The sequence below is a fragment of the Dendrobates tinctorius genome, unplaced genomic scaffold, assembly GCF_039654945.1.
Source record: "Dendrobates tinctorius isolate UK_male_01 unplaced genomic scaffold, ASM3965494v1 ptg000027l, whole genome shotgun sequence".
Lineage (NCBI taxonomy): Eukaryota > Metazoa > Chordata > Amphibia > Anura > Dendrobatidae > Dendrobates > Dendrobates tinctorius.
The window spans coordinates 17,435,883-17,448,012 of NW_027361695.1; the positions used below are offsets into that span (position 1 = coordinate 17,435,883).

Consider the following 12,130-nt stretch of genomic DNA (forward strand, 5'->3'; position numbering starts at 1 on the left):
TTCCATGGACAATATTTGGACCCAAAAATACGGTTGTGTGAACATAGCCTAAATCTGATTTAAAAGTTTCACTTTGATCTTATCATAAATTAGCATCAGGGAAAGAGAATAAAGGATTCCAGGATCTGCAATACGTACGATCTCACTGATGGATTGACTGGTAACTCATTCTGCAGCCTGCTAAAGTACTGTGATAAATAGAGGTTGTAGAAACCAACCGGAGCAACATTGTCGTTAAAACGCTATTGCTAACAATGTCGTTTGGCTCAAAATATATGCATTTAACTAGAAAAAAATACCCCTGAAGGTGAACGTATCCATTAAAGTAGAAACAGCTTTTGGCTGCTGAAATGTAAACGCTTTCTGTGCTGTGATTCTGTGTTTTACGTCCTGTAAATCCCTGTTTATACTGGAGTAAGATCTTGGCATCCCTTTTGTGCCCTGTACTCGTTCTTTGAAGTAAATTTCCGCTCCGTGATCGGATTCTGTAACAACACGCCAGCTGCTTTAATAATGTTCTTACATCTGTGCTTAATGTTTCTCATCAATGCACGAGACGCACTCGCTGACAGACTCAATAATGAACAATCAGGCCGGAGACGTGCGGTAAATACGGTGCACATATGAGGCGCTCGTGTCACTGTCGATAGATTTACCTTGATTTCTGGTATCTGGATCGCGGTAGACTCTGCACAAACAATGTCAGATTGCCATCAAGCCGCACGTCCTCACAGCTTCCTTCTCACTTCACTTTCACAAATTAATTCTGTTTTTTTTTTTGGCATAAAATCTGCCTCCGAAATGTCCTGAGTGCCAATTTTGTTATTGGCAAATAGCGAGAAAAGGGGATTTGCATGGAAAAGCTTGCCGTTTAGTTTCCCTCCATGTTGCCTCGATTGGTGTGAAGTCAATAAACATTAGGCAAATGAGGCTTAAAGGATCACAAAATCTGACTGCAGCTAATATTCAGAAGTATGAGGGATAGGTAAGATTCACTATGTAGCTAAATCTGGTAGAAACCAGGATGGGGCATGGGGAGGTTATAAATCCCCAACTTCTCATACATCCGCGCAAGACCTTGGCACCAATGGATTCCCAATAGTGATAAGCGAACGTGTTCGGATAAGGTGTTATCGGAGCATGCTAACCGAGTGTCTTCGACGTGCTCGAAAAATATGTTCGAGTCCCTGCGCCTGCATGTCTCGCGAATGTTAGACAGTTGCTATACATGCAGGGATTGCCTCTATGTTTGACAATCCCTCCATGTGTTGCGTCTGTTGTGCAGACAGACATGCAGCCACACGCCGAAGACACTCGGTTAGCACACGAGCATGCTCAGATAACACATTATCAGGACATGTTCACTCCTCACTAATTCACAACCATTAGGGCACAGTCAGAAGTCGTAGAAATCGGATAGAGAATATACCTCAACACTCAGACTGGCCGTGACTTTCCCAAACCGAGAGTGACAGCTACACAGAAATTTATGAAGCTGTCACGTTCAGGTCGGGAGAGCCGCCGGCCAGTCTAGGTGTTGCGGTGCGAGCTCAATCCGATTTATACGGCTGCCTAATTGTGCCTTAACAATGAGCAATGAACATTCTAGTAGATATTCATAATTTATTCTTTAGAGGTATATTTTTTATCCCTCACTTGTATAACGGACCGGTAGCCGGTTTGGCTTTCCCTGGTAATACTGGCAGTCAAGAAAGCGCTCATTACATTGCAGAGGACAGCTCCAATGCAAAATCCCTTCTGATAGGCCTATGTAGACTACATTGCACCATTGCGAAATCAAGGAAGATAAGACAAAGTGGTCACCTGGAAAAATGTCAGATCCTAAAGGAAGAAATTGGGTGGTATAGACTAAAACCCGCCAATGTGATGCCTGTTTTGCTGACCATCCAAAAACCGGCCACTACTCATATAAGGCTGTATTCATATGTCAAAGGGATCATTGCTCTAGGACCAGGTACAACTACAACTTCCAAACCCACTTTAACCATGCCCCTGTCAAAGACCATTTAAATAATTACACCCCAGACTAGAGAAAAAAATCAGACTCAAGGCCATACCCTCTGTATATAATATACTTACCCTGCTATTTTTTCCTCAACACAAGGCTCTACCCTACTGGATCCTGATGCTGTTCGGTATGTTGTGCCTTCTCTGTGTTAGGACCCAATGCGGTGTGAGGAAAGACAGGTGAGACCGATGGTTAAAAATTTTGGCACTCTTTACCTGTCGCTGCTTTTCAGCTTCCCACTCACTCACTTCCACTCAAGGAATTGCAGCAGTGAAAAGTTCAAGTACCATTGTTTTGACCCCCTTTTCTAAGTAGGATGTCCCTGGAAATAAATTTTGAGTTGTTGAAGTTCTTACAATGGTTACTAAATGTGTACATTTTTTGGGTGACCAGGTGACGTGGATCCTCCAAGCCCATGGTCCTGGTGGGCACACGGGTCATGGGAGTCTGTACAACAAATGGGTGAGGAATGCAGGACACAGATAGCTAGGATACTGGAAGGTGCAGGAAGGTAGGAGACATCCAAGAGACCACAGACAGGAAGTTGGAAAGCTTGAAAACATAGGCTGGTAGGAGACGTCCAGCAGACCGCTTACAGGCAACTGGGATGCTGGAAACTGTGGACAGGTAGGAGATGTCCTGAAGACCTCTAGCTGGAAGCAGAGCAGGTAACGGTATACTAAGGAACTCAGAGTCTTAGTAGCACTGAAATCGTAATACACTGACGAGCAATGTTTTGAACTTTTGATTTTCAGACTCCATATCTCACCATCCACTACAGCTTCGAATGTCAGACTACCATAATATTATAGATAATCAACTTGGCTATCTCATACATAAATTTGGCTTGCAACTGTTTAGCAAATGATTAGTTATGCAGATTCAAGTCGTGTAACATTGTTACCCTTTTGCTCGTTTGTGTACCAAGACATTAGGTGTGTGTCTTGGTGAGCCTTATATAGGCCTAGGAAGATGCTCACTTGGGATCACACCAGGCCATCTGCAAAGCCCAACGTGGAGCACAACAGAGACTAGTGGACTGAGGTGAGGAAAGCAAAGCATGAATCTAGGACAGATGCGTAACATTGCCCTCCCCCCTACTTAGGGCCCCTCCCACAAGAATCCGTAAAGGAAGAAAACGGATGCTTTGCATAAAACTTAATGACCAACATTGGAGCATTTAAGTCTGTCTTCGGCACCAAACATCTCTTTGCAGAAACGTATCCTTTCCTGTTCACAGCAGGAAGTCAGCTTTTAGCTGGAATAGGTAGAGGGAGATGAGGTGCTCAGCTGAACACTAACAATTGATGATCTCCCGGAAGACTCTGGAACAGGATTGTTACAGGTGAACTCAGCCCAATGAAGCAGGTTGGGACAATTTTCTTTTGTGGGAGTTGGAGAATATCCTTAAATACTGTTCCATGGACTGATTAACTGTTTCGGTCTGCCCATTACTTTGGGGGTGATAGGCTGAGGAGATGTCCAGGGAAATTTTATGTTTTTGCAGAGCGCTCTCCAGAACCTGAAAACAAATTGTACACCATAGTCAAAGACTATACGAGCTAGAAAGCCAGGAAACAAGAAAATTTCTCTGAAGAACGTTTGAACCAACTGTGGAGGAGATGGAAGATCTGGTAGAGAAACAAAACGAGACATTTTGGAGAAACGATCCACGACAACCCAGATAGTAGTGAATGCCTGTGCTTCATGAAGACCTTTAACAAAGTTCATTAAAATCTCATGTCAAGGTTCTTGTGGAATTGGAAGAGGTTGAAGAGGACCAATAAGTGCTTGATGAGAGGGATTGACATGCGCACACTGAGTGCAAGATGCTTCTAACTCCTTGTCATCTTGTCTCCATTTGGGCCACCAACAGAAGCAAAAGTGAAGTTCAGTGGTATGTTGAGAGATCTGTCTGTCAAAAGGATTGGATCAAGGAGAAGCCACCATGGACAAGTCATCCGAAACACGTAGTCTCCGGCCACCTTTTCGAAAGATGCAGTATACTTGGCTGTAGCCGTGCTGCCCGAGGTTTCGGCATCACATATCTTACATGTACTAGACCTGAGCAATGTCTTGTGTGTATAAGATTACTGTGATCTTTCACGTTTCTACACTATCTGTTTTTCATATATTCCGTTCACACATTACTAGTGTTAAACAGTTTATATGGCTGGAGGTTATACAGAGCGATAATGCTCCCGTGCTTAGATTTCCCGAGTTACAGCGGCTTATATTCCTTTTTTTTTTATAAACGGCTTTTACCATTGCTTTATTCTGACAAGCATTCAGTATGTAAATTTATATGGTACCTGTTGCGGTCTATAAAACCAAGTGTTACCTAATAATGAGATGCATAATATTTACTATGCTAATTTACTTTTTGGTTTATGCAATCAATTCCATGCACAAAGTGCATATACATGAACACAATCCTGAATAAATACAGCCGAAGTAGCGACAGCATCAACACATTTTCCAGGTGGTTTTTATTTATTTATTTTTTTTTGCAAAATGGTTTATGATTGCAGCAAAGGTTGAACATTTTGCCGGGTGCACCACAAAGCAGATCCTAATGGAATCCACTCCAAACCAGACACTGTCCAATTTAAAGCCTGCTAAAAATGCTTGAGGAAAAGAAAAACTCCACCAAAAATGCTCGTTTCCTGATTGAACTTTTGAGGGCCTCAAAAAAACGCTTGGAGTCAACGTAGCCTAAAAGATTTGTCTTCATGTGAATTGATAGGACAACCCTTTTAGATGTTTCTAAAATTGATGCCTACAAAAGTGGATTTGTCCTTTAAATGAGCAAAGGAATAGATAAACTCATCACATGTCAGGAACATTATCCCTTTAAGACGCTAAGCATGAAATTTCATGGGCTCCGAAATATGACGAACATAAATCTGTCCCGATATTGTCTGTCTAAATCACTAAATAAGGATCCAACCGAGTCACTGAATCAATGTAATAGCAGAGCCTTCCACTCCTCTTATCTGACAAATGTTACGCTTCTGTAATGGGATGGGATTTTAATGTTATTTTTTTTCTTTTGTCTAAGATTTTTATTATCCTACATTGCTACAACCTACGAAAAAAATGACCCTGTTTTACTGTAAATCTGCGAAAGCCTTCGATCCATACATATTTCAGCGTTTCCATTTACAATTTTAGTCAAACTAAAAAGTCATTTACGGGCCGAGCTCAGATTTGTTAAAAAGAATCCGTTTATCATCACAGAAAATACCGCGAAATGTGCTTCTCATTGTTAACCGTCAGTTAAAAAGAGGTTGTGAGCGCGAAATTTGTCTCACCGCTAATAGACTGTATTCGTCTACTCAAAAGCGAAATCTCTAGTGGACAGTAGTGGATAACAAAGCCTTTGTTTTTGGTGGAGGTAAATAATATGAACTGCCTTGTCTTCATACTTAACTAAATCTTTCCTGCAGTTTTTCTGGAGACGTGAGTAAAAGATAGTAGCCCGAGACGAAACTTGAAACTCCAGGGCTCCCATCAAAAACGGTATGGCCACCACACATTGGACTAGTGATGGCTGAACCGGCCATTATCGACAAACTATTTTGTATCAGGGGTCTAAGACAAGCGATTTTCGGGGGAGGTAAGGATCAGGCATGTTCCATTTCAGACCGCCAATCATTTTGTTCTCTACAAATGAGCGGCCACCAGAAGAGTCCGTCATCGACTCTCTCATTGAGAACCCCAGATCGGTCAAAGACAGCATTCCTGTGTATGGGAGAAATGGCCGAGATGGGTACGGGCCAAATAACAACCAGATAATGTGTATGGTGGGCTTACCAAGTCCCACTTATCATGTGTCATTTTTAATACTGTCTGCTTCTTAGGTGGAAAAGTGATCTTAGGGCCACCTAAGAGACCAGGATCTGATTGTGACTACTACCTCTGCACCCCCGATAGCTATGTGCCTGATTCTTTAAATGTTTAAAGTAGTTACATACCCATTGCCTTGGCTTGCCTTGACAATGTAGACTATCAGATCAGACATATCAAGAAGGGATTTGGAGTACACGTGTGCTGAACAAGGGTACATAGGATATAGCGCAGCCTTACACATGAGAAATGTGAAACTAGACGTGGAAATTGGTTCACCTAAGGGTCATGCTGTCTTCTGGTATCAAAATATCCAACAGTCACAATTTTACCAGGTTCCTTGACTTGCCTTGACAATATAGACTATCAGATCAGACACATACGGAAGGGAATTTGGGCACAAAAGGGGTTGGACACGGGTTCATAAGATACAGCTTAGCCTTGCCCCCATTCAACTGCTCCATGAGAGATGTGAAAGTAGGAAAGGAAATTGACTTAAAGTCCTGATTTCACTGGCAACATCGAGGGAAATGGATCTCTAAAAGGGTTCAGGGGATAGTAAAACTATGGCCCATTTTAAGGTCATTCCCAAGTGGTTCTGGAGGAGGAAGTCAAGATATCTTACTGTACCATACTTGTCTACAGTCCTAATTTTTCTATGACAATCCTAACAATCTGACCACAAAAGAAGAACTGTGTAGAAAACCCATAGCCCATCTTGAATGAGGATTTTCCTTTGTGGCCCTAGGAATGGGACTTAAAGGGAATCTGTTAGTAGGTTTTTGCTATGTAATCTGTGTGTAACCTGATGTAGTGGCTCAGACTCTGATTCCAGTAATGTGTCAATTACTGGGCTGTGTGTTGTTGTTTTAATAAAATTAGTATTTTATCAGCAGGAGATTATCACTACAGAACTAGGTGTCTCGTGCCTCCTAGTCAACTGCTTTGTGTAACGCCACCTCCACCACTGATTAGCAGCTTTCTGTTTATGCACAGTGTACACAGAAAGCTGCCAATCATTGGAGTGGGTGGGGTTGTACAGCGCTCAGCATTTAGAGAACTGCTATATCTTCAGCAGAGAAAACTGTGATTGTATCACAACTGCCGCACGCAGTAAACTAAGCGATACATCGCTGGAATCAGGATTTCTGTCATTACATTTTGTTGCTCTCAGATTACACTGCAAAAACCTGGAGACAGATTTAAATGTTTCAAATTTTTACTATGGGAAAGGAGTATTTGATAGTATGCTTGGTGTATGGTCCACCAACCACCAGCAAGAATGGCCATGGCTTTTAGATGGCCTTTTATTTATCCAATCCTAACGGAGGATAACTTATTAGCTTTAATAACTGAGTACCACAATTTTGGAGCACACCTCATTTGCCTCTTTTTCTGATTTTCCAACACTCTCTCCAGGAGAAGTAGCAGGACCTTTAGCCCCCTGACAAATTTACCATAATTTACATCAAAAACAGAAAACTAGGGTGCAGAAAATTGCACAATAGAATGTTATCCGGTAAACAATGAATCATTAAAAAAGGTTACGCCAACCTGGTCCAGTTGTTATAGTATAGAAACCCAGCTGATGCCGGTCCAGGGGTCCTCAGACCGAAGAAATCACAGAAAAGGAAAATTGTGGATAATCCGCACTGCTGGTGATGTAAATGGTAAATCCAGCTCCACACAAGTGGCTTTACAATTTTTTATTTTGTCGATGCGTTTCAAAGTGTTTCCCTTTTTTTAGTCCTGATGACGTGCGTAATACTTCGAAACGCGGTGACAAAATAAAAAACACATAACCCTACTTGTGTGGCACTGGATTCACCATTTTGATTACCAGGAGCGCAGATATTCCACAATTTTCCATTTCTGCGGTTATATCAAAAATTGGCACAAACAACGTGACAAGTCAATGCCACCCCATAGACGGCGGAGACTTCATTTTCCAGGACACATCCGACCAGAAGTCTTACTCCAGCGCACTTTAGATTAAGAATGGCATATATAGCGCTTGTCTTAATACATTCCAAATATCATCCATGTCTCCATGTCTATCTGAAGAGGAATGGCATAGTCAAGGCTCATTGCCAGAAATTCCTTAAAAAAAAAACTAGAAAAGAAAAAGAAACGTCAGAAGAATCACATATGGTTGCAAGAGTCCTATAAGTTTTAGTTGGCATAATGCCTATGCCAACAAAAATAAAAAATGCCAACTGATCCTCTTCTTTTGTGCTCACAAAATTCATTATTGCCATTGCTAAATTGGCGGTATCAACAGGTGGCTGAGAATTGGAATGTTGCTGCCCCCCTGTGACAAAACGACAAACTACAAATGTTCACAATTATAACAATAAGGCTGTTCTGTCCTCACTAAATGAAGCAGACTTCAGGTAGCTTACATAGGCAGCTAAACCGCTATACTGGGGGTCCAATAAGGAGACTGTAGGTTGAATCTGTGTTTTATTGAACGTGGTGATATATTGGCGCGGTGAAACTACAAACAAAACATATATATATATACAGGGTACATCAGGGATTCATATATACATAATACATTATGAATCAACATCTGCACTACTAGCTGATCAGTGGAAAACTAACTAGGCAGGCTAATATGGGACAGAATATTAGACACAGGAAGCGTGATTACATACCAGTGATGCTGTCGCAAAGGGAGAAGAGAGATGAGATGCTTCCAGAACACAGACTGAGAGAAAATGGAGAACTGGAGGGAAAATGGGGGCTGGACTAACCATAATCCTTTGCAAAACTTACCAGGGTGCCTTGCAACCTTCCCAGAATACATTGTGAACGGAGGGAAAAGATTCAGGAAGTACAACACACAATAACACTGCGATTATGACTCTGGTCACTAGATGGAGCCATAAACAATAAAAACATTAAATCTATTGAAGAAACTGAACATTCTGGATATTCACTAGTAATATTATCAGATAGACAGTCAAAGGTTGTGAATTAAATGTCGGAGACTGAACAAAGGTCGTGGTCACATTTGCAACTGCAATGCAGTTGCAAGTGTGACCCCTGCCTAAATCAGTAAATTAGGGGACATATTTAATGACGTCATGTATAAGTATCATGACAGCATTCTTACATATCAATTTTACTATTTTAGTTGGTATCAGCAGAAGACTGAAGTCCTTAGAAGACATTACGCTCCAGTAAATGTCAGAATTTGCCAGCGTTAAGTCTAAGGCATAGTTTTAAATGCTGATTTGGTGCACACAGAGGTTTGAGTCTCACATAGCGCAGAAATGTTCTTTTTGCACGATGTCTCTCAGGATTTCAAGTAATTACAGTAGACTGTGAATACATTTTCATATTTCAGTATTGAAAAAAAAACTACAGATCTCTTCATCTATTTGTTGGAAATGACTTTTACTTCTCTTGCTGTTTAGACATCTTCCAAACATTTTTGTCAAATTAATTTCTCATTTCTCTCTGCTTTTTACAGCCTGTCAATCAGGGATCTCACTACCAAGCTGAAATGAATCCTCTGGCGCAATCTAATCCACGGTAAGAAATGTTTGAAACTTCTTAATGTCTTATCAATGATTTGATGTGTTCCGTTCATATTGTTTTTAAAGCATCTAAAAAACAAAATTAATTCATTTTTGTCAATAGATTGGATGGAGGATATTTTTCCGTTTTGAGTATACAGCTCTTATGCAGTCTTAAAGGCCATCAATCGGTAGGGTCAATCCTCCTAAGCCGTCTATATTGGCATGTAGGTCACAGAAAATTGAATAAAATGATACCTTGATATCTGCGATCCGATGAATGGTTCTCAAAAAATCTAGGGGTTTTTTTCTTATATGCAAATGAGCTATGTGCCAGATTAATCTGTGTTTTCGCTTATAAGAAAAATGTGGATTTCTCAAAAACTATTAATAGGATTGCAGATATCAAGGTATCATTTGATTCAACTTTCTATGACCTACATGCCCATATAGATGGCTTAAGAGGGTTGGTTCTACTGAAAGATGCTCTTTAAGTACCTTTAATAGGTACAGACAAAACCCCATGCAATGGATACTGACGCTCCAATCATATTTTCTATCACTTACTTCTTATTAACCTCTCATATATACAGAAAACTAGTAAAAAAGTTCTGTATAAACAATCACCCATGCCAATAAACCAACTGATAAGAGAAGTGAATGACATTGATTATTTTCTAACAATGTTCAGGAGTGAGATATATTAGGCAGCAAGTGAACAGACTGTTCTTGAAGTTGATGTACTGGAAGCTGGAAACATGGACAAATATAAGGATCCAAGTGACTTTGACAAGGGCCAAATCATGAAGTCTAGATAAATAGGTCTTGTGGGTTGTTCCCAATATTTAGTGGTTAGTACCTACCAAAAGAGTTCCAAAGAAGGAAAGCCAGTGAAAATGCAGCACATATGGGTCTGTGAAGCTGCAGACAGATGAGCATGCCCATGGTCCCTAATATCCATCTTCGAAAGCACTTACAGTGGGCACATGAGTATAAGAACTATGGTATACCATGGAGCATTGGAATTTGGTGGGCCAAGCTAATAAATCATGTTTTTTTTTACATCATGTAGATAGCCAGGTGGGTGTGCATTGTTTTTCTAGGTAAGAAATGGGAACTGTAGGTGGAAACTTGACAGATCAAAATAAGGCTTACAAAGTCAGGTTGTGCACTAGCCAGTCCATTTAGCAGGTCCCAGGTGAACCCTGGCCTTCAATCTTTTAACCTGGTACAGGAATCTGGACTTTCACAGGGCCCCCGGAGTTATATCCAAGGAGTACCTGCAGGTTGGTAGAGCAATCTGGCAGAATGACGGATTATTCAGCAGGGTTAGTACAAGGCTGTCAAAGTCATGGGCAGTTGGGCTATTAGAAAAATGAGACATGCTTAGCAAGAAAACACCAGGATTCAGGATACAAGGGTTAGACAAGACAACAAACCTGTTACAATCGCGGATGCAGCATGGCTTACCCAGCCAATGCTCTCATGTCATCAAACTATAACGACGACGGGGTATGCGTCCCAGGTGATCGTGGAATGTGGACCCACTGGACCACAGGGGGGACCCGGGCCTACCCGGACTAGGGAAGTGTAGCGACCGGGGTCTGTGGCAGCTGAGCTTGTGGACAAGATGGCCATATGCAGGACTAAGGCCGGTTTCACATTTGCGCTTTATAGTGCAGCAATGGCCTGCGCACGGCCGCCGCTAAGCCCCGCCCCCTGCCGGCTCCTTGCCCGCCCCTTCCGGTCATCGCCGCCTACTAGCGCACATGGACGCTTGCGATCTGCGCACCCTATCTTTAGCATAGTGTGCGCAGATCGTGCGCTGGCCGTGTGCTAGCAGGATTTTGCCGTGCGCCGCGCACTTTTGAAGGTGCGCCGTGCGCGACAAAATGCAACATACTGCGTTCGGCGCACACGGGCGCACCTTCAAAAGTGAGCAGCGCACGGCAAAATCCTGCTAGCGCAGGCCAGCGCATGATCTGCGCACCCTATGCTAAAGATAGGGTGCGCAGATCGCAAGCGTCCATGTGCGCTAGTAGGCGGCGATGACCGGAAGGGGCAGGCAGGGGGCGGGGCTTAGCAGCGGCCATGCGCAGGCCGTCGCTGCGCTATAAAGCGCAAATGTGAAACCGGCCTAAAAGACACCGCACAACTTCAGGTATGAAGAAACATAAAGTTTACTGAAGTAAAGTAAAAGATGTAAAACACCAGGTTCCGGAATATGCACATCACGAAGGAAACATATCTCAGGTTGACAGGCGAAGCAAGATGTCATCACGGGTTGACGCAGTCCTGGGTCATCTGGCATGGGCATAATAGGATGGCCTCTCTCTCAGGCCTCAGGCGTAGCACAGGCACAGCAGGAGAACATCAGACACCGACCTCGGACTATCTTCAGACGATGGCAGGAGGTCATCACGGGTTGACACAGTCCAGGGTTATCTGGCACGGGCATACTAGGATGGCCTCTCTCTCAGGCCTCAGGCATAGCACAGGCACAGCAGGAGAGCATCAGACACTGACCTCAAGCAGCCTTCAGACAACGGCAGGAGCCATCACGGGTAAGACCCCAGGGAACCGGCAGGACATCAGAACATAAGCAACACACAGATATCACAGGTCCAGTAATGTTGGCACTACAGCACCGGGCATCGGCTGGTCAGGTCCAGGACTCGCTGGTGGGACCGTCACTGGTGAAATAGAGCTGGAAACTCCTGGAAACCAC

General features: G+C 42.7%; 1 protein-coding gene and 1 long non-coding RNA gene across 3 annotated transcripts in view; one reads left to right on the forward strand and one right to left on the reverse strand.

Annotated features, from left to right (window-relative positions):
- LOC141084835 (uncharacterized) overlaps positions 1–749 on the reverse strand; it is a 123,184-nt gene extending 122,435 nt beyond the window's left edge. The window contains exon 1 of the long non-coding RNA XR_012231133.1: positions 657–749. This is a non-coding gene — a long non-coding RNA (uncharacterized lncRNA). The remainder of the gene's footprint in view (positions 1–656) is intronic.
- CFAP20DC (CFAP20 domain containing) overlaps positions 1–12,130 on the forward strand; it is a 459,179-nt gene that overhangs the window by 406,077 nt on the left and 40,972 nt on the right. For both annotated transcript variants that reach the window (XM_073569809.1, XM_073569810.1), the window contains one exon: positions 9,357–9,418. In XM_073569809.1, the coding sequence (XP_073425910.1) occupies positions 9,357–9,418 (62 nt within the window). The remainder of the gene's footprint in view (positions 1–9,356; positions 9,419–12,130) is intronic.